General features: G+C 42.5%; 1 protein-coding gene across 1 annotated transcript in view; it reads left to right on the top strand.

Annotated features, from left to right (window-relative positions):
• The first annotated feature begins 10396 nt into the window (after window positions 1-10396).
• Window positions 10397-23613, top strand: part of NHSL1 (NHS like 1) — a 173458-nt gene continuing 160241 nt past the window's right edge. The window contains exon 1 of the mRNA XM_058802079.1: window positions 10397-10754. Coding sequence (XP_058658062.1) covers window positions 10397-10754 — 358 coding nt within the window. The remainder of the gene's footprint in view (window positions 10755-23613) is intronic.

Here is a 23613-nt window from a genome sequence, read left to right as displayed (position 1 = left end):
TCATATCACAGAGATCCAATGCACATCCTTTGTTTTCTGTAGCCTGTTTTTTAAGCTGTTCAGTAATTTATCACAAGAGAATCATAATGGAGTAAGACCTTGCAAGCAAAAAAAGCCCAATAGTCTTAAGGCCACACCTGAAATAAAATACTTGTTTGGTTGTTTTAATAGTTTGTTTAAGTGCCTACAAAAATGGGTTTATTTTCTTTGCCAGTGTTTATACTTCATGTCTGTAAGAAGAAACTACTATTCATATTGTGTCCATGAGATGCCACTGAACAATATTACTAGTACAGAGTAACCCAGGCATGCCAGGGAAGGTTGAGTAAATAAAGTTTAACTTTTCAAAGCAATTTCAGCCTCACCTCCACTATGTACAAACATAGGCTTGAGGACATAATCACCTGTACACACCTCTGAATGTCATGGGCAAGAATCCCAATGGTGTGAGACTCTGTACAAACTCAGGGAGCAAATAAACACAATTCCTATCACACCAACACTAAACTAGATGGATACAACACAAAAGAGGAAAAAGGAAATGTAGATTCCTGTAGATAACCTGTATCTACATGATCCACCATGTCAAAGGTTCTGCTGGCATCAAGGGCAATGATGAATTCATAGCTTACAGGAAAGAATTTGTAGGTGATTTTTTTGGATGGATCATTTGGCTTAAAAGAAAACTGGTCAAACTTAGGGTTTTCTTTTTAAGCCACACAATACAAAACTATCCCAAATATGTGTGGGTTTTTTTCTTTATTTTTTTCCCTAATGGTAAACTCCGTATCCAAAAAGATAAGCCTCATTTGGAAACTTCAGCTCAGGAAAATCCAGTAATTTTTCCAAGTGGGATCCATGAAGATTATGCCTTCAAGAACTGTGAAGGCAAGCAGCTAGCTTTCCTTTACTGAATGTGCTAAGAGTATGAAATACAGCTCTCACAGTTATAGAAATAAACTTATATTCTAGAAATAGAACTCGGATTATTATCTTAATATCGAAGTAGAATTGTGAGTTATTTGCAGTCTGCAATTTTTCCTGGTCAGATTTGTAGTTGGCCTCAAGTAATTTCTCTGTGTTGTTTAGAAAATTTTAATCCCTTCTCCCTCTATATCTCGGTGGCTTAGTACAAATACAACTGCATCGATGTTTTAAGAGCACCGAGTGACATTTTTTTCCAGGCTAGAAGATATGTTACTGAGAAGTTCCACTGACTAAATATCTGTTCTCTGAGAACAGACATTGGAAAGCATGTTTGTAATTTCAGACTATGTTTTGTTAGACATATACAAATGCAGAACTAAAAACAAACACAAATCCATTCCCTAAAGAGAATAAGTGCACACAGAAATATCTTTACAGAAAACTGTTTCCAAGCAATGCAGACACTAAACAGTATTCTAAAGTTTTCTTTTTAATATGATTTTACTCCAGTAACTCTAATTAGCAAAGGAAAAATTAAGCATCTGAAGCATTTTCCTTTGCATTGGAAATGCTAAAGAGGAATAGCAGATAAAATTCTCAGCTCCAAACAGGACAACTGTGACAGTGGGCACCATCCTGATGTAGGATAAAGAGGGCCTTTGGAGAAATATGTTTAAGGCTTAAATATGAGCTTTTAAAATAAATCAGTGATGGAATACAGCAGGCATGTGAGCAGCACTGTTTCAGTGACGGCAATTCTTTATAGACTAATAGTTAATTACAGTATGGTACAGTAGATATTTGTCAGAAGAATTCTATTTTAAGGTTTCCTTAAATTAATTGTAATAGAATAATGGGTTTACATGATACCTCTTTTAAAGGGATATTAATAAGCTCCCCTTGACTATTTGGAAAGCATGGCAAAGAGTTATAGATCTCAGTGGGAAATGACTGACTATATGGCTTCAATGGGTTGGGGATCACAATGATTGTGTTAGTATTTGAAACTGTAGTTGCAGCTGTCAAAGCACAGAAAACTGACACAGCAAAGAGACAAGTTGAAATCATTGTAACACCATTTCTTTGGTTTTGTTTGGGTTTTATTTCTTTTTTAATGTGTATGTACAGCCAGGGATTAAATATTCAAACTTCTGGAAAGAGACCACAAGGGTGAGTCCTGGGAGGAAGCTAAATACAATCAACTATTTTTTTCCTTCTGAAGAAGCTATTCCTGAAATACACTGAAATTCTTTACATTTTCTTCCACCTCATTTCTAAGAAAAACTAAGCAGAACCTCTTTAGCTGGATTTCACTGTATTTAAAAGTTGATTCCTCTGATATTAAGCAAAGCATAATATGTTTTTTTCTTGAACTAAGGATTTATTTTGCTAGAAATTATTAAAACTGGGCATGTTCATAGTTCTCTAAGGAATGTGTACTCTGCCAAATCTAAAAACACTTGGAAGAGAAAGGAGGTCTATCTTGCATACTGTGCTACATGTTTTTTACTGATTTATGAACAACTGATGCTTAGTTTGTACAGTTTGTTGGGTCCATGCAGTGAAATAAACACAGCTTCATTTATTACAGCAATCACATATTTGATACTCCCAAACTTCTGGGAATATTCAAAGAGTTGTAAAAATCCTAATTTTCTTTGCCCTCTCTGTTACTCTCAATTTCTTTTATATTTATTTTATATTAAAGCCTTACATTATATTTAAAGTAAGGCTTTAGTTTGTATAAGTTAGATATTTTAGTAGTAATGATTCTGCAACGACAGTAATTCAGGTCATTGGCACCAGCTGTAAAAAGTGGTAGTGCCATTGCATAGTTCATAGAAAATACAAAGGTGCCAGTTGTCACAGGTATTGCTTTGAGTGATCCTTAGCTCAGCTACTCCAGGTAGCATAGACTTTACTACTCAGTGTAATTTCTACATATCCATAATGCCATCCATCTTTCAAACAATTCTTTTGGAATATGAATATATTTTATTCTACTTTATTGGCAGTATGCCAGTCTTCGAGACTGACTTTATAGATAAACAAAACCACCAAGCTTTGCAGTACAAACACATTGCATTTCATCACAAACATCACCAGGTAGATGAAATTGTGCAAAGAAAAATAAACAAGGCAGCCAGAGACCTTTAATGATCTATCATAGTGACAAAGTCTTCCCAAATGAATATTTAGGAAGAAAAAAAAAAGTTTTGGCCTCCTGTAAATATCCAGAACATTAATAGTATGCTAAATATATTTAGGAAATATTTTGTCTTTTTTTTTTAATCTGAAAATGGAAAGGGGTGTTTAGACAGTGGTAGAGTTTCTGATTTCCGCAGATTTCTGCACACTCACTATTATAATTTCCCCAGTGACTGTTTCATCCATGGTGGAAGTCCCAGGAACAAGTCATGCTCACTCACAAGGAAGAGAATGGGGAAATCTGTGCTGGTTGACAGAGGGTTTATCGTGCCCTGCGTTTTTTCAGTGAGCAAATTCTGCATGAGGCAGAAGCTCAAAACTCATTCATGACTGACTGGCCTGCCATCCATTTGTGTTCATAACTGAAATGAAACTGGGTAGCATCGTGTTAAAAAAATGTTATATGTATAGTTTAAAGAAGTACTTCACTGTAGCTGTAGTCCCTGTTGGTAGGGAGCTAATACCTAAAGAGAAATTCAGTTCTGCTTTGGTAACCAGCACAGTCTGCATGTTTGGGATGCAATTGAGAGGCTTTTTTCCGTTGGATGTATTGTTTACCCTGAGTCCTGAGGCATTCATTTGAGATGATAATCAGCCCTGTTAAAAGAATACAATTTCATCTTGTTTGATGGAATGTTTTTTTCAAATTGTTTTAGAGTTTGGTACAATATTTAGTTAGTGAATCAAAATGTAAACTGTGTAATTGCTTCAAAGGAGACCAAATATAATACAATTAGAGAAGACATAAATGTGGTCAGTGTCCTAGATAAATAAAAATTATATACAGAACTTACACAAGCTTTCAACATTATCTGTTTTCATTAAAGCTAAGGACAGCAGCAAATTACTTTGGTCAGCATCTATGAAATTTCCATATGTTTATTCTGATTTTCAGTTGATAATTCCTATAGCCTTTGTTTCTCCAGATGAAGGTTTTCTTGCACAAATAATGACATCCGTATTCCTGCTGTACAGTCACTGGCTTTTGCATACCTGCAGCTATGAAACTCAGTAATAATTATTAGTTATACATGAATTGGATTAGATATAAGGAAGAAATTTTTCATGGTGAGGGTGCTGGGGCACTGGGACAAGTAGCCCGGAGAAGCTGTGGATGACTCATCCCTTGAAGTGGTGAAGGTCAGGGTGGGTGACGCTTTGAAAAACCTGGTCTAGTGGAAAGTGTTTCTATGTTATCAATGAAAAAAATGTATCAGAAGTTTGTGTGCTATGAAGGAAGCGGAGGAGCAGAATGCTCTCTGTTAGGAGACACAGAAATGTCTCAACCAAATGAAGAAAATTAGCATGGCAATTCTGGGAGTACTATTTTTGACCCATTGAGATAATTTCTCAGCAACTTGGCTTCTCTTTGAGGAGATACAGGTTGGGATTGTTTCCATTTTCCAAGAATTGAAGTCTTAAAGGCAGGTTGTCTCTGAATTCCACACAACCATGGTGACTGGCAGTCTTTTTTTTGCACTCTACTCAACTGAACACCAGGACCAAAAACCTCTGATGATCATTTGAGTTCTGAAGGGATTGTTATGCTACAGTTGTATTTTCCTAGGCTTTATGATCTCTTGGAAGTGTTTCTATTCACAGTCTCAATTGCCTGTACTGTTCAGCTCCCCTGAGCATGATCCAACACACTGCTGTGTCTCGAAGTGCAAAGAGTACATTTTCCTGCAATTTTTTCTCAGCATGTCAGCTGCCTCTTTTTATGCAGCAGAGCTGCAGCTCTTCTACACTGATGACTTCAGATGCTTGCAGAGCAAGCTTCAGATCACGCATCTGTGAGCAGGAATGGAAGGAAGGAAGCAGGGGTGGGAGAGCTCCCCTTTTAGAGGCAAAGAGCTGTTGCACACTGTTGGTGTGCAGTTGAATCATATCCTCAGGCCATCACAACTGCCGCTTCCTCCACGGTGTCATTCCCACTGCAGCTAGCTTTGATTGTTCCATTGCACCACTGGTAGCATGGCTTTTATCCAAAGACAACTCTGTACGGATAGAAAAATGAGAAGGGGTTTGAGAGGTTATAGGCAGACTGAACACAACGTGCTGACTCTCACACTTCTGTGGATAGGCAGAGTGCTGTGGCACAGAAAAGCTCAGGCCAGCTAAGCAGAACAACCCAAGGTCCAAACCACAAGCTGGACAGACTCAAAGAATAAGTTCCAGCTTAATGTTAGGAGTGAGAAAAGAGAAAAATCACTGGGACTGGTGCAACAACCACTAACCTTTAAGAAAGTGCTCAAGAAAATACTGAACTCGTCTATGTTGAAAGTGTGAATACATCTACTCAGTTCTTTGAATAACAGGTATGAAGGTGTTGGAATTACACTACTGCCTTTGTTTAATGTTGACAATAACATGGTGAAGAAAATTAGAAAAATGCACTGCAGAATGCAGAAAATGCAGATCAGTTCCAGGCTTCATGTAAGCATGTGATCCAGGCATATACCAGACAAGGAGAACTTGGAATTCACAAAAGTTGGAAATTAATAATGTTCAGGAAAACAGGACCTTGTAAGTAACCTGTGTCAGAGAGAAACCTGTCATCACCAGAGAAGTTCTGCTATTAGTTTTAAAAGAATATCCACAAGATTCTTTTTCTGGACAAAGAAGGTCTTTTGGGCTATGCTGAATATGAACTCAAGCACACAAAAATACCAGTTCCTGATATTGGTAAGCTACAAGAAAAGTAAGGATTGAAAGTTCTGCTGCATAGTCAGGCAAAGGTGATCTGTGGCCCAATGTAGTAGTGTAGAAGTTTAGAGAAACCCAGCAAAGCAGCTATAATTTTTTAGCTGTAATTGATTCTGTAATTTGATATTTATATAATGCACAAAAAGTATGTAGTCATGAGGGAACAGACTTTATTGAGAATCATGTCATATCCCATTTGTTGTCTATCTTATGCAGGTTTCCTTGAAAAAGGTTTTCTGCTAAGGCAAATGACTACATGATGATTAAAAGAGCCCAGTGACCCTGTAAGACTGAAAGCATCCACATACTTTTGGTTAACCAAGAAAGAATAAAATGTCAGAACTTTTCTTGCAGAATTATCTCTGTTTTAAGCTTACACCAAAGTTCTACAGCTCAACAGCTAAAGTAAGTAAAAAATATATAAGCTGGCTATGTATCCAGGACATTGAGCTTACTTTCTCTGCTACAAACAAGAGCTCATTGGAGCTCCTCTGGGAGTGACCAAGAAATTTCCTCCTCCATTCCTACAAGTTACACTGTTGTTGTTTCTGTGTATCCATTTTAGTTGGGTTTTCTGAGCCTACACAGGCAAACAGCTTCAATCTGTGGGATAAAATACAATGGATGAGCTTGGTGATCCATCTAAACTCCCCTCTTGGCACAGAGGTACAATTTTAGGAAGAGCTGCCTGATGTTACATGGTTGGCCCTGTGACTTTTGTACTGCTCACCACTTGCTTCTTAGAGCCCAAAGGAATTGCAGAAGTAAGCCAAGGGAAGAGCAGTGTTCATTCTGCAGTGGGTGATGAGTAAGTCCCACAAGACTTTTCTTCTGTTTCTTGAAGTAGAACATGAAAGTTATTAGGTCTTTAATTTGGTAAATTAACTTGAGGCTTAAAATGCCGAAGGATGAAAGCTACAATTCAGACATAATGAACTTTCCAGTGAACTTGAACTTTGATTAAAAATGTAATAAATATTGGTTTGAAATATTTAGTGGAGTCTCTGCTGTCCTTTGATTTACCTTTCTCCTTTATCTCTCATTTTTTCTATGCTCTGTTCCTCTTCTGAGAGGGTCTCCCACTCCTGACTGAGGCTGTTTGGAGCTGTGAGACCCAGAGCACGGGGTCACAGCTCTGCCAGGCAGAGTGCCTGTGCAAGTGGAAGTGACTGCTGCCCACTGGCCTCCTTCTCCAGAGGATCCAGCTACATGGAAAGCAGGCTCTTGCTCCCACCAGTTACACAATTGCCAAAAATGTGCACTGTGTGGGCACCGGGGCTGTCACCTGCTGGCCAGTGGTGCCTGCCTTAACTCAGTGTCCCCCTGGGCCTGCAAGAGATTGACAAGGGTCAGGAGCATCCTCACAGCTCTGCCAGAAAAGGAAACATTTTCCAGTTTTAACCTCTGGAAACAGACAATGTGCATGGCTACCTGAGGGAGATGGGGTGTCCCTAAGAAAGTCTGTACTTCTGCTGAATGCAAAAATTTTAAATGCTTCCTTTTCAGCATGGTGAATACTTTAAATCCCCAACTCTGTAAGTATTTAAGCTTCATTTTCTTTCCTATGTCCCTTCTTTTAGCACAGAGAGAAACAACATTCACTGGTTTCTGTTAACCTATCTCCACGTTTCAGTCATTCAATATTTACATTTTTACACCTGTTTTCTTTTCTGAGTATATCATGTGGTAACATCCCATCCCAGAAAAACAGACCATATAAATTAAGGAGAAAAAAGAAGTATCATTCTGTAATAAACACAGAGACTCTGAATATTTCAAAAACATCATTATATCAGTGAATTTAAAATTTAGATTTATTTCTTTACTTGGTTTAACTGGCAGTCCTAAAACCACCTTATTTTATGATACATTATTCCCACCAGAAATATTCAAGCTGTCACAGGAGTTTATTTTAGTTTGCAAACATAAGAACCAGTGAAATGGGTAAAGTAGACTTTACTGGCAGTGAAATCCCATTCACTCACATTAGCTAAGGCTTTTTACTGCATTTAGATGTTGTCTCAGGCTTTGATTTCTGACTATTATTCTGTGCTTGGATCTGTTCTAAGTGCCTTTACCTGCTTACAGATAAGAACATGCAAAAATATTTGCAATATCAGGATGTGATCCAGATTTTCAGAAAAAAAAAAAAATTGACTGGTAAATGTACCTTTTTGAAAGTACCTATTAATAAACTTAAAAATTAGTAATTTCCAATCAAACAAACACACAGCCTTATGAACCCTGGCAGATGTGTTGCTGTGGGTTCTTTTCAGCTGGCACCTGAACTGACCTCTTTGCTCACTTTCTTCCTACTGTGTTTTATATTTATATTATATTTGTATTTATATTATATATCCTGTAGTTTAAACACACCATACAAAGAATCACTCCCCCCCATTCAAACATGCCAGTGAGCAGGATGCATTTTTTATCAAACAACTACCCAAAACAAACATGTCTAAGAATTAATGAAGATATTATGTCCCAAAATAAAATCAGAAGAGTTCAATATGACAAAATTACTGCTTCCCATCTTCTGATAATCCATCCTGACATCTTCCCCATTGCAAAACTAATTATTTGGATTCCTTATGTGCCTAAAGCCCTGATTAAACACCATTTTGCCTGTTTGCACCATGTTCTTCTCACCAGTTTCTGTAATTATTGCTCATGTGCACCCAGTGGTACCGTCTGTAACACAAAACCAGTGGGAGCATTCCAAGTTGCAAAGCTATCCATTGGTAACCTGTTTGGACAGAGGTGTTAAGAAAGGAGGCTTTGTTCTTTATTTTTTAAACACTAGATGGCATTGCTTCCTCCCCCTGCCCCCCAGGGAAAACTCGAAGATGAAACTTGATTAATGTAAGAGAAGAATTAGTGGCTTGCAAGTTTTGCTATGACTTGATAGGCCCTTCAAAGCCTTTCCTGTGAATCTTAACTCTCGAGTGTGCCACCAAGCCCTTGGTTTGTATTCCTCTGTCTGCAGCCCCCACACTTCTCCATGCACCAAGGAATTTCTGAAGCACTACTGGCGTAATGGTTTCCTTCAGGATTCCTGTAAGTAAAGCTACGGGTGATATTCTGCTATGATGCAGAATATTTTGTTACATAAGCCTCGTGTCCTCAAGATGCTGATGAACGTGGATACATCCCTGGACCTTTCCTTCTCCAGCTGATTCTGTTTCTTTCATCACATGTATTCATGAGCTCTGGCAGGAGCCAGAACAAGCTATGAGGCAGGAAGGAACTATACCACCGCTTTTCCCCAGGGCCCTTTCCCACAAGAAGAGAGGGATTGGGTTCCTCTCTTTATCATATAGCAGGAGCCAGAGCCAGTAGGGCATTGTCCAATTAAAATTAAATAGCAGCTGTCGACAGTTGCTTGTGGGCTAAATTGGTACTGTGGGGAATAGGGAATAGCTCATTAGAGCCGGCATCTCCACGAAGAGCTGTTTGTGTCCTGAGCGCGGGGGCTTCTAAGGCTGGAACCTGCCCTCGATCCGCACCAGGGTTACGTGCAGCGTTTGGTGCTGTCACGGGCCAAACTTTTCTTCTCCTACCTCGGTGTAAATCTTAGTAAAAATTAACCACAGAGAACGCGCCGTTCCCAGACAGGCTTCTCATCTTCCCCCACCTTGGAGCAGCGCCCCTGGCCTGACCCGCAGCTGAGGCGAGACGTGTCCCCGGTCTTGCCTGGCCCCTTTGGCCGAGCAGAGCAGGCCGGGCGGGCGGGCTCCTCCCGGGGAGCCCCGCTGGACCGACGGCGGGGCCGGGCCGGGAGCGGCTACCTTGGCTGCCTGGGAAGGGTGAGGCTCCAGTTCGGGCAGCCACAGGTAGGCGGCGGCCTCCTGCTTTTCCCAGGTTCGTGGAGGTTTTCCCCCCCCCTCCCTTCCCTCCTCCTCTTTTTCCAGCTCTCGCTTTCCGGGTTGGGAGTTTGGTGCGTTCAGAAAAGTGCCTGCAACGGCACGGGGTTCCCCAGGTGGAGCTGGTCCGGGCTTTCTCTCCCCTCCTCCTCTGGCTGGCTTTCCTCCTTTGTGGCCGCATCCAGGGCGCTCCAGTCCCCCTCCCACGCTTCCTCTTTCCCTCCCTCCCGCCTCATCCTCACTCCGGGCAGAGAAAGCCGGGCTCTTTCCTGTCTCCCGGCCGGCCGGGCTCTCACGGCGCCCGCCGTGCGGCGGTGCTGCGCCCCGCTCCGCTCCCCCTCCTCTCTTCTCCCCTCCCATTCCATCCCCTCCCTCCTCCCGGGGCCGCTCCCGCCTCCGGGGGCCACTCCCGCACATGGGCGCCGCTCGGGGCTCCCCCTGCGCCCAGGCGGCGGCGGCGGCTCCCCCCCAGCCCCGCAGCGCCTAGCCCGGCCGCCCTCCCTCCCGCCCCGATTCATTTGTTGTTGTGCTGTTCTCTTTCTCTCTCTCTCTCTCTCTCCCCCTCCGTCTCCGCTCCTGAACTTTTGTCACCGCGGCCGCTGCGCCCATGAAGACTTTTCGCGCCGGGGACGCCTAGCTCTCCCCGCTGCCTCTGCCGTGCCCCGCGCTGCTGCCCGTCCCCGGCCGCGATGCCGTTCCCCCTGCGGACCCTGGAGCCGCTGAAGCTGTGCAGGTTGGACGAGGCCGGCGGGGATGGCGCGGAGCGGGGCGGCCCGGCGCCCGGGGACCACGCCGGCACGGCGGAGGGGGGCGGCGGGCGCCGCCGCGGCTCGGTGCCGCTCTTCGGGACGCTGGAGCAGGTCAGCTCGTACGCGCTGGTGTCGCTGCTGATGCAGCTCTCCGACCTCTCCCGCTGCGCCGGCGACATCTTCGGCGGGATCCTCAGCGAGGCGGACTCGCTGTGCCACCGCAACGCCCGGCTCCAGCGCCGCCTCGGCGCCCTGGAGGAGCTCCTCGCCCGCCTCGACCACCGCAAAGTCAAGATCCGTGAGTACCACCCTGGCCCGGCACTGCGAGCCCGTCCGGGACGGCGGCGGCGCGGCGCGGGGAGCGGGAGCACTGTGAGGGCGGCCGCCCGGTGGCGGAGCTGTTGGCGCGGCAGGCTGGGCTCTAGTTTGTGATTTATTTGAAAACGGAAAGGGAAGAGGGACACCTAAGCATCCCCGTCTCTGTTCCCGTACTCGGTCGGTCCCGCCGGTGCCCGCGGGCTGTGGCGCGGCGCTGCTCATCCCCCGCCGGGACACCCGGCCCCGGTGGCTCCGGCCCGGGCGGGACCGGCGGTGTCAGCGTGCGGGACCGGCGGGTACGGGCGCTCCCCGGGGCTTCTGAGCGCCGAGCCCTCGCCCACCGGGAACAGAACGTGTCCGGGGGTGGGGGCGCCGGCACCGGGAGCTGAGAGCGCTGCCATCCCGGGGAGTTTGTTTATGTGCTTGCGCCGGGTATGCGCTAGACTTGGGATCAGCCGAGCTTCTGACAGTTCAGCCCACATGCCTGATTAATTCTTTTGTATGTGCGTGGAAAGACCTCAGTAAATAGAAACCTGGATGTATTTTGCAGCTGGGTTTGTGTGTCTCGGTTCTCTCGAGCTTCTGTTCTTTGTGCAGATTTCAAACTTTGAAAACATTTCTTTGTGCTGATTTCAAACTTTGAAATTTCAACTTCATACGGAGCTCAGGCAGCAAGATGCAGATTCGGCCTCGGATTCCTAAGTACTGGCAGGATGGGAGGCTGTTCTTAAGTTTTTTTCAGAGCCTGTAAAGTGGCCCTTAGAATTGACTAATTGCACACCTACACAGAGCTATAGGAAAAGGTGGTTTGGCGTTTTTTTTTGCTGAGCTTGGTGCAACTTTGGAGAAAGGACTCAGTAAAAATTGCATCTGGTACATGAAGTTTTGTTTATGCGAGACCAAGCTCCCCACAGACATGTGGGAGATGGCTTGCAACATCAGCTTAGCTTTCTCAATGTGCTGGAAACATTCAGGAACCCAAAGAATTGTGTTGCAACTTTTGTGGCAGCTATAGAAGGTGTAAGCCCAGCCGAAATAGGGCTGTTGCTCAGAGACCACCGACAGTTTTTTTCCTGACTGGAAGTAGAAAGCTTGCTTTCCATACAGCACACTTATGAGCGAAATTGATAAGGAAATAAGCTAATTGATAATTTCAGAAATTATATTTAAAGGGTATGAAACTTACCTGTTTCATTGCAGAAGTATTCCTTATGGTATAGTTGAGTATGTGATTTCTCTGGGGAAGGAAACCTCCATCATCCATACCAAACCTTGTGGTTTTAAAGTGTGAGGCTAAAGTTTGTGCTAACCAGTTTTACTTTTTTAGGTGCTTTATAACTGAATGATAAATGGAAGGACAATTTCTTCCTCACCAGGACAAGTATAACCTTTCCTGCCAATATAGTTGTGTTAATTAGGCGTGGTATGGTGGTGTCACATTTGAAATGTGTGTGTTATTACTGAGGATACCTGCAGTATAGTGCTGTATTAAATTGATTGCCTGATAGGAAGCAATATTTATTTATCTCAGTTTAAATAGATGCTAATGATAACCATATACTGATGCAATGTATATAAAGGCAAGGGTGAAATAAGGCTGCTGCTGCACTGAAACCCTGAAATTCTAGGTGTCAGACTCTTAGTGATTGTATTCTTTCTTAGTCATCCTTTTGCACAAATTACATATTCATGAATTGTTGGTGTTGTTGTTTTAGCTCAGTTTTTCGGGCTAAGCCTGTTATTGCTTTTAATTTGATGGTCTTTGCTCTTGTCATTGTGATGCCCAAAATGGGACGCAGTTCTCATGTTCGGTTTTAAATTCTTTGCTAAGTGTCATGTCTTCTGTTCATTCAGTTTTGCTACTTGCAATCTCATTGCTGCTGCTGCTTTTCAAAGATCTTTTCAAAGATCTTGTTCATTTAAATCTAAGAGAATTAATGATTATTTAGGTCTAATTTTTTGGTGTTTTGGTTGGTTTGTTTTCTGTTATTTGTTGGCTCGGGGTTTTTTGTTTTTGTTTTGTTTGTAAAAGAAGGTTATTTTATTTACCTCTTCAGTCACTAGGAATTGATGTGTAGGCTGAGCATATTGACATGAAGCTGCACATAAAGCCATGACAATTCCTATAGGCTTTCTGCATACTGCAGTCTGGCCAAGGAGATCAGGTAGGATGCTCAGTTGCAGTTAGAGTCATGAACATCTCTGTAATACAAGCCGTCAAGGCTTGTCTGCAAATTTAAACCTGTTCCTGACATTAAAGGGAACTATATGGAAAACAAAGAAAATGGTTTAATAATGCTGTCTTTGTTTGGGAACAAACGCAAGGGGAATTTTTTCCTTCCAATTTTTGAAGCCTCATGGAGAAAGCTGTTTGCTGGTGCAGGATATAAGAACAAAAAGGATTGTATAATTGCTTTCCTATTTACTAGGTTTTTATAATCATAAACCTTTTCAGATATTGTAAACTACTGCACCTTTTGTGGTGCACAAGTACACACACAGGTGCAGCATGACATTGTGTCAGATGACTTCAGTAATTTGCTCTTGCATTCAGGATGAGGGGATAGGACACTGTACACCTGCTTTTCAAATCACAGGTAATTTCTACTTGAATAAATGGCTTTTGTTCCCTTTGTGGGGCCCAGACAATAATTTCCTCTTGCAACTGAAGGTCCCAGAACAACTTTTGAGATCCCAGCATGACGTTGTATGGGAAGGACCAGAAGAGGACTAGAAAACTTCAAATCTGGGTTACAACCACTTTTTGGGAAGTAGCTGCAAACAACTGGCAGAAGATCTGCAATGTGTGTCCATGGTGCTTGGGAAAGTACTTTAAAGTTGTAGGTTTGTGGGTTTTTTTTTTTTTTAATTTTTGCACTATCATAATTTTGTTTCAAAGTGAAGTTTACATGCAGTACCCTTCAGATAAGTGGGGTCCATCAGTGTTTGTTCCTAGCTGAGCATGGGCAGGGGTGTGAGGGAGGGAAAGCAGGCAGAACAAAGCTCTTTGTCTTCACTCAGTCCCTCTCTGCAGTCATTGACTGTGCTGGCTGTTCTGCCTGTGCAGTGTGTCCTTGTGTAGGATCCATAAGCTCCTAGATCTAGATATTAGAGTATGAATAAGTAAATGTGCCTCAGCTGATCTCTGATGTTTCTCTTTGGTCACATACTCACTGGTGTTCTGAAGGGAATGCACTAGTTCAAGGACATCCATTCACTGCCCCACATGGGAGAGAACTTTCTGATGTGGCAAACTGGTTAAGGATGTGCTGTAGTGCAGTAGGTGCTATGTCTTTGCAGCCCTTACTAGGGACAAACTTCCCCATGTCTGGAATTCAGTCATGCCCTCCAGCTGGGAGGCCTCCTTTCCAAGGGTTTTGTACTGGTGTGCCACAGGTACCCAGAGAGTTTAATTTCATGTCTGCTTCAGCACTTTGAAGGCAGCTTCCAGATGTACGCAGTCTTGGTGATCGCTGAGTTTTCAGATTCACTAGAATGACTCTGCTTTGTCTGGTTTGGTTTAGCTCTCTTTAACTTTTTGTTTACAGTGGTACAGAAGTTTCTTGCTCTATTCCCCTAACTGAGAAAATTGTGCTTGCCTTGATTTCAATACAAGGCTATTTTTAATGCCAGTTAGTAAAATGGTTTCCTGACGTGCATTTGAGCTTTGCATAATGAGCAGGGTGTTGTGCCACAAGAAGGGACATCAAAATACAATGAGACACGGCCCTATGGGCTGATGACTGCTTTATAAGTCATGGTGATGGGAGGCACTAATGGCTCAAGATGTCTCATAAAATTCAAGTGTACTATGCAGTACTTGTGACCTTAGTTCAGCTGCTCTAGTCACATCTAGAGAATTAATTAGATTCAGTACATTTTTAAACAGTCTTTCATCAGGTTTTCATTAAGCTTATGTGTGTTGCTGTTTTGCATGATGTTTTGTCATATGTTTCCAGCATCCAGCTGCCATAATGTGTTTTACACCATGGGACTTGCCTAACAGCTTTTTATTTTCTAGCAGTGTGCATCTGTAGCTGTGACCTAGCATCAGGTGATGGAGTTTGTCATCACCTTCGGTTCTCAAATGTCAGGGTGGGTGAGGACAAGTGTCTCTTTGAAGTGATCAGAGCTCATCAAAAGGCATATGATGGCTGCAGAGAAATCTTGCATGAATTACAAGGCCAGTTCTTGGGAAAGGCTGTGGGGCCCTAAACAGTCATTGTTTTTGCAGGGCATGAAGAAGGACATTTTTTCCATTAATATTTGTCTTCTGCCATCTGCTGTTATTTATGCAAAAATGTTATTGCTGTTATTTTCTGTAAATCCCAATGGTTTGACAGACTGGAAGGCTGTTCCTTCCATCCTCTCTGCTATTTATTTTAAAGTCTTTCTGAAGAGATTATTTGAGAGAGATGCTGGGAGTTTAACCTAATGACAACTTCTGGTTCAGTGTCTCCACTAGCAGGATGGGGTTTGGCCAGTGGCACCTCCTGTTTTTACAAGGAGCCGATTTTGTGGGAGGGAGGGAACGCTACCTCCTAATTAGTGTTGCTTAAAATGCTTCAGTGTTTGATTTTTAAAGGCACAGCATAATAATTTGATTTTGATGCACAATGTCTATACATATGTATGTTTTTGTTGGTTTTTTTTTTTTTCCCCTCCAAGTTTAAGGATGTTACTGCAAGAGAGCTGGGAGTGTGAGGAGTAAGGCTTTCTATTTGTCTGCATGATGGAAGGACAATCCAGTTTATACTTCATCTCCTGCTATTTTGTTTAGTAAGTATTTTCCACTCTTTGTGTGCAAGGCAGTACTGGAGCACATTTCCTGCTTTAGCTGAACAGGAAGCTTTATTCAGCTTATTCCTAGGGAAACCCCTCCTCCATCCCAAGCCACCAAAAGTGAGCATTATTTGAGACAGTATCAGCAGTAGGCAGGAGATGAAGGGGCTGGCTGGCTTTCTGTAGTTTCTGGTGTGAGGACAGAGAATACAAGATATTCATCATCCTGCAGCAATAAGAATAATCCTTCTTCAGAAAATTAGGGATAAAAAAAAGTCAAGCAACAACACATCCCCACAAAAGAAAACAAAACACACCACAATCAAAATCCCCAGACTAACCACCAAAACCACAGTGTGCTCATGAGAAAGCTTTGGTGAGAAAAGACAGGCTTTTAGGTGAAGAACTCTGTTCTAGCACTATTTGGTTGCTACAGTTCACCCATGATTGCAGATGCTTGAGGTGACTGCACTGTGGTACTTCTCTCTGCTGCTGTGCAGTACGAAGATTCAACAGCAAAGTTCAACCATGTTAAACAGTTAATTCCTAAGTTCCCCCTGGGAAAGAAGAAATTTTCTCTTTAACCCTGTTGTAATTATTCAGTTTGCTACTCAGAAGCAATATAACTCTTGTTTTATTTAGCTAGTGCAGGACTAATTATCTGTGGAGATTCAACCTGATCCAAAGGAGATTTCGTTTGAAATAAGCAGGAAGAAAGTCTGAGTTAGAAAAAGATTTCCCATGGGGATGGTGGGCCAAGTCGTTGTCCTGCTGAGTGGCAAAGCTCCAGCTGAATTCAGTTTGATGAGGGTTTGGCTTGCTGTTCTGAAAACAGTTGACACTCTTTGGCTGAAATGTAGAACTGCTTTGTACATGGCCCAGAACCCATTATACACCACCTACGAACGTTTATTTCCGTGGAACTTATGAGTGGCTTGATCATTCAGGAAATCAGTGTTTGGGAGAGGTAGTTAATGAATTAAACATACTTGTATTTAGTTGTTTTCAATTAGGATCTATTTTGAAGGTTGCTAGATATTTTAGGATGCACTAAAATGTCCTCAGAAGTTTCTCTTCCTATTAGTATTGGCACACTCTCATCTTGGTTGAGTGCAAGCTAGTAATCTTGGTCTTGTGGGCTTCTCTCTAAGCTAATATGAATCTCCTGCAGAAGAATAATTTTTTGGATGAGCCTATTAACAAACGTAGAACAACACAGTGGAGAGCCACTGAAATTCCTCAAACCCTCTATCCTGGAATTTAAATCAGCCTCTAATCAACACAAAGTGGGATCAGGCTTTCAAGGGGGGGTTGGGAGCAGCTTATCCCACACATGCTTAGTGTTCCCTGCATCTTTCACTGAAGTGTTTGGTGCTGGCTGCCCTCAGCCATGGGGTACTTCATTTAATGCTGCCCAGGCCAGATTCACTGTGGTAATTCCTGGCCTTTTCCTGTGTTTCTGGGTGAAGGAGCTGCAATTTCCCTTTCCTCATCTTCCTTTTTTTTTTTTTTTGCCTGCATGCTCAAATAAATGATAAAATAAATGATGGCATGTTCTTTGCTTCTTGTTATCTGGAGCACTAGTGCAGCAGAAACAGAAAGGGGGATTGGGAAACAGAAGGAATTAAAAGACACACATTGAAAGCTTGGCAATTATGCAAAGCCCCAGTTTCTTTTGTAGTCCTAAACTAGCTATCAGCAGGCGAGATCAAAGCTGTTCACCCTAATAGTTAACAAGATCAATTAAACATGCTAATTAAATGTTGTTCTTGGCTGTAGGTTGGATAGGAAACCTGCTGGTTGGATGGCAGTCTCCAGAAAGCCTGGATGTCATGCAACTTAAGAGACTAGAAAAAATATTTTGCTACCTGTGGGTTTAGCACAGATTAATGTGGGTGGACTTTGCAAGTTGTTTGTACTTATATCCTACCATATTTTAGCTGGGGAGGGCTGCTTCTGGCTCCAGGCTGTCATGTTTTTTTTCTCTTTGTCATTTGTAAATTATGGTGATTTAAGTTAGGCTGTTTTTATTTATTTATTGGCCTCTTGTCCTTTAATCAGCATTGTGCATATGAGATTTCATTGCCTTCAAGAACTAGGAGTAGTTAAGAGTATAACTGTTTAAGGCCAATGAATGTGATTGAGCTCCAGGCACTCTGCAGTCTGGAGGCAGGGTAGTTACTCCTGCAGAGAGAGGCAGAACCCAGTAATTGTTTTGCTATCACTCTTCTGAGTAGTTACCCTGTTGAAGCCACTGGACTGCACAGTTTTTAGGTTAAGACCTGATTAATTTTTTTAGTTCCTTCCTCTTATTTTCTCCTCCTCATTTTCTTTAGTAGTTTTGACTCCTCACTCACCCCAGGTGTGCTCTGAGCTGCCTCTGCTTGTTCTGAGGTGTGGCAGACCCAGTGTCTGCTCTGCACCTCACCACCCGTGTCACTTGTTAAAACTCAGCATTTCGCCTTCCTCAAATACAAATACAGGACGCTGCAGGCCTGATAGTTGGTTGGGTCAGTGAGGAAGGAGGTGAGGAGAGAGGGGACAGGGAAGGGTGAAGTTTGATGGAGCTTCTGGCTTTCTCCTGACAGCCCCCCTCACCCCTTTATTTCACAACCCCTTGGTGTTAGCCCCAGTGTAAGGCCTTCCTGCCTGGGGTGGTGGCACACAATAACTGAGTATGCCCCTTTCTTCATTTCTATTGCTTCCCTTCCAAACCTGTCCATTGCTCTGCTATAGGATATAAAGCAAGCACAAAACCATTTACATCATTACGGTGATGAAAGTGAGAATATCAAGGTATTACTTGAAATTAAAAAACCCTCAAAGGAACTGACTTTAATGTGTGTCTGTGGCTGAGTTCTTAAAACTTTCAAACTTAGAGGACATTTTCATGTTTCAGTAAGTTTAATTTCCCTAATGTGAGCAGCAGCTCTGTTTTAATTTGAAATTTGGCATCTTGATAACAAGCAGATCTGTTTGGTTAGTTGGTTGGACATTCCTTTTACTGTAATCAGGCTGTAGCCTAGCTAACCAAATTTTGATTAATCTAAGATTGTAATTTTTTAATTAACTTAGCTCCTACTTTTCAGAGATTAGGACTAGAACAGCTGCCTCCTGAAGTATATTGGAACTGTGGATGCTATCTGAAGAACTGAGCCACTTTGTTTTTCTGCTAGCACTAAATGCAAATGTTAATCATAATGGGAAAATGATAGCAATTCCAAGCACATTGAGTAACAGTGACAATGGTGGGATTTTTTTTTTCCCTGGTTGAGCAACCAATTGGAAAATGAGAACAAGACACTTCTACATTATGTTTTAAATGGTAATGTGTTGTACTTGAATGGTCTTCTTTCTTCTTGGTCCTCCCAATTTTTTATTTTTTTTTTAGTGTCAAAACGCTGGCTACAGAAGAGCTCTCATCAGCTTTTAACTGGTGGGATAAATACTGCCACTCACTGGCTTATATGCATTCCTTGTGTTTGGCTGTTATATTTGTAAAGTTTTTCAAAATCTTGGGTTTGAGTAAGAAAGCAAGCCCAGTCTTTCTCCTTGCAAATGGATATCTGTCTTTTGTTTTCTACTTTAGCAAGTTTTAGCTTTTGGCCGCAGATGGAGTTTGCTTACAGGAAGCCCAGCAGGATCCAAGATGAGTGCCTTGTGGGTTATCTCTGGTGGCACCTTTTGTTCCTGCTGCATGGAAGGGAAGAGCTCCCAAGCAAGTGGTGTTGGCTTTCCCTTCCTGTTCTGCATCTAGCTCATGGTAACTGAATCTGCTTGGGATGACTGAGAAACCAAGTGATGCTTGACTAAAATAGTATCATTAAAAGTTAAAAAGAAAAATTTCAAAATGTTGTTAGCCACATTGTCCTCAGAGACACTTAAACATTTTGAAGTTGAAAAAAAGAACCCAAGTACGAGGAAAAGGGAACAAGCTCTTACAAAACTTTTCATTTACTGTGGTATTTGATCTTCAATTTAGAAGAAAGATAGCACAAGCAAAACTTGAATGATAACACAGCAAAATCCATCACCCATTATTCTGGACATGATGCAAACAAAATCCATACTACTCAAATTTTGACTTATTTTTCTTCCCTCCAATATATGTTCTAGACACTGAAAAATATTTATTTGTAGAAGTCCAAGAACCCAAGAATTTCTGAAAATGATCACTCTGTAAGATTGAAGATATATGTTCACGTGTATATGAACAATAATGCAATTAAGTACATGGTTGTAGCCTGCTTTATACTATTTTGATTTGGAGTGTTGGAAACATGGAGACTGTCTTATGTGAACTTTAAGATTTTAAAATATGAGACAGAAATAAATTTGTTCCAGATTTGTTGTGAGGAAGAAAGAATGAAAATATAGAAATGTTCATAAATACATCTTGGTGTGTTAGTTTAGATGCATTTTCCTAAAAAATGTTCATTGAGCTATTTCCTCATTCTATTAAAATAAAGGTAGGAAGTCACTATGGAGTTATGTAGTTCCTCCTGCTAAGTTTATTTTAATAATGTGTATGTGATAGAGGACTGTGTATTTTAGGGTATAAGTATACTTAGCATACAGTCATTCTGCATGGCTGAACGCATGCCGTAGGGAATGGCTACGGCAGGAAACAGAAGGGTGATAGTGGGGTTAGAACTGAAAGGTTTTGTACCAGCTGCACTCGCGACCCTGTTGGGAGCCCAGATATGGGAAACTGGTACGGCAGCCGATCTCCGTGGGGCCAACACCCTTCCTGCTGTCTCTGGCTGCTGCCTGGCAATGGGGGAGCGTGTGCAGTCCTGTTGGGCAGGCTGGGGCAGCCCGAGCCCTGCAGGGAGAGCCCCGTGGAGGGGGCCCTGACCCCGGGGCTGCAGCTGGGCGCAGCCCCGCTTGTGCAACGCCAGCCCGAGTGGCTCTGCGCCTCGGAATCACGGGTGGCATCCAAGGCGCTGGGTTTGCCCTGTCCTGGGGAGGCAAGCAGGATCATAACAAGGGTGGTTTCAATGTAAATACATGATTGCAGTTGATTTTGAAATTACTGTTGCTGTTATAATTGTATAATAATTACGAAATATGTAGAATCGTAATCTATAATCCTGATCTTTACCTTGAGGAAAGAAAGGGAAGCTGGAGAAAGGCAAGTGTGCGTCAGTTCTCTTGCCCTGCCTTGTCTTGATGGTCAGTGGTAGGACAGGGCTGCCCTTCTCCAAATCTCCATGGAGAGGAGAGTGACTGTGCCTTCTTGCCCTGGAAGGATAAATTAAAGGAAGATTAAATTGCAGTGTTGGCCTGTTTGTGATAACAAATTTCCTTGAAACATGGGGAAACACACACACAGCACAGCCACAGTGCAGATTGAAGTGAGATTTAGAAGGCTCTTTGCCCTGAAAGAGTCTAGTCATAACACATATGAGTGAATCCAGAAGATGGTAATTTAGTTAAGTGTGGCTTAAAACGGTCTGTTTTGAAGAACCCAAAGTTTCACAACAGTTATGGGCTTTTTTGAGGTCTAGAGGAAGAGCAGGTAATTAGAAATCTACAGAGTGTTTGCCTGAGGTGAAGAATACCACAAAAACATACAGCTCTCGGTGCTTTTTAGTTTGTCATGTTACAAAAGCCTCTGTTTGTCCATATCTGTTACAGAGACATTGTGTCTACTGGATGGTAATGAAGACTAAAACCATCTGCAGTTCTTATTATCTTGCCTGCTCCCACTCATTGCGGAGTTTGGCTTGAATTCTGTAATTTGCGATGTCCCCTCTGAGGAGTGTGGTATGTAACATGGAGGGGAGTGCTCTTCAAGGCGTGTTGGTTTGACCCTGCTGCTCTAACTGAGCATGTTTTCCTCTCCCACCTCTTTTCCCAACACGTAAAATACAGTAGCTTTTTCTTTACAAAACATTATTTTACTGTTAGTAAAACCTTGCTGACAAATTGTGAAACTTGCTGCAGTCTGGAAATAGCTGCAGCTTGTAAAAGGTAGGATGAAGAGTGAGTAATTTAGCATTGTATATAGAGATAATGCGCTGCAGGTTAATGCATCAAATATTTAAAAGATTTAAATGCATTGTGTAGTGCAACTGGTAGAAAAATTAATTAGGTCATGATAGACAAAAGCTTGTCTTCTTTTGAGCTCCTGTCAGCTTGGCATGTTTGTGCTCCACTGGTTTTATCACTAGTTATGTCTATGCACATATGGTATTTCTAATTTAGATTAGTATTAGTGGCTTGTAAAAATTATTAATAAAGTTAATCCTGAAGACAAATGAAAGCATGGGCATATCTCTAGTGGAACTTTGAATTTATTAGGGAGAATATCTCAGCTTTTAATAAAAACAGCCAATTGGAAAAATGATTGACAAAAGGCAGATAGCACCAAATAGCAAGTGCAGGTAGGAACTCATGTATGTGGACACTGAAGTGAGCAGTGTCAGTCACTGTCAGCCTGAAAGTTGTGCATGGTCATGGTTAGCACAAGAGCACAGCCTCCACTAAGGGTGTTATAAAAGATGCTTTAACTGTGTGCCATGTGCTGTATTACCTTTCTCCCCCTGCCTTGGTGGCTGTTGTTGAAGCTGATACTCTGAGTTTGAATGGAATGAAACTTTTCAAGGGAGAGTTCTTGAGGCTGCTTGAGTGGTCACCAAAGGTCCTGTCTTGAGAGCATTGCAACCAAATGGGTAAACCCATAGTGTTCCCATGGATCCATGTGTTGAACTAATCCAGATCCCTCTGGATGGCATCCTGCCCCTCAGGCGTGTCAACCACACCACTCAGCTTGGTGTCTGTCACCTGCAAAGTTGCTGAGGGTGCATTGATCCCTTCATCTTTGTCACTGATGGCATTAAACAGGACTGGTCCCAGTATGGGACTGGTCTCTTGTCACCAATCTCCATCTGGACACTGAGTTATTGGTCACTGCCTGCTGTCTGTGGCCACCTAATCCAGCTCCCTACTCAGGACAGGCTGAGTGGGAGCCAGGTGCCAAGGGCTGGGGGCATTTGGGTTTTGAATATCACAAAGGGTGGAGCAATCACAACTCTCATAGTAAAACTGCTTTTCCATATGCTTAGACAGAGTTTCATGCATTACAGTTTGTTCTCATTGCCTCCTGCCAAAGCATTGTAACCATGAACACGGATAACTCCTTACTGGAAGGCTGTCCTAGAGAGGTACTAGTGGGACCCAAGATGAACAACAACTTGATCAAGAGAGCTGGGATGCTCTGAGGCCTTTGGTAAATGCCAGTCCTGGTTTTGGCCAGGACAGGGTAATTTTTAGATGAGAAGGCATGTGGCAGGGACCCAGATGTTGTTCTGTGCCACCTCAGGCCATTGCTGCAGGCACGGGGGAAAGGGATTTGCTCTTCTCTCTCTCTCTTTCCTGGGGAGGAGGAGTTTCCCCGGTTAAGAACAGGTGATGAGGGAAGCTGTCTGCTACTTGCTTATTGTCATGGGCTATCCATGTAAATAGTTCCTTTGTCTTATTCCTTTTTTTTATTAATATTGCTGCTGTTCATTTTCTTATCTCATTGCTGTTTCCAGTTAATTGTCCTCATCTCCACCTGTGCCTCCAGTTGGAGTGAAGGGAGAGCAAGCAGTGGTGTGGTTTTAGCAGGAGTACTAAACTGGAAAATGCCATTCCTAAACTGTGACTATGTCTTAGTACATTTATTTGAAAAAGGATGGGCAAGGGAAGGTGTTAGTTAATCAAGTTATAGAGCAGGGAGCCAAAAATCACACTCTAAAAATTAAAAATAATATTTTTTATTTTTACTTATAATTATTTACTTGAGGACTTCTGACCTTGCAGTGCTTCTTGGGAAGAGCTTTAATACTCTCCATAAAAATACCTATTGTTTCTGTTGAAAGGCAAGGTAATAAACTTGATCTCAGAAAGATGGAAACTGTCTCCAGTGGAGAAAATGGAAACTGTTTCCAGTGTCTCACCTTACAGATCCTGCTGGCAGTAACCTCTTAGGGAGTGAAAAGCATTCACTGTGTGCAGGAGGAGCCCTGAACAACCCTTCCGCATGCTTAAGAATTTCAGCAGCGGCTTCT

Source organism: Ammospiza caudacuta, chromosome 3 (assembly GCF_027887145.1).
Source record: "Ammospiza caudacuta isolate bAmmCau1 chromosome 3, bAmmCau1.pri, whole genome shotgun sequence".
In the NCBI taxonomy this organism is placed as follows: domain Eukaryota; kingdom Metazoa; phylum Chordata; class Aves; order Passeriformes; family Passerellidae; genus Ammospiza; species Ammospiza caudacuta.
This window is presented reverse-complemented; position numbering and strand designations above follow the sequence as displayed.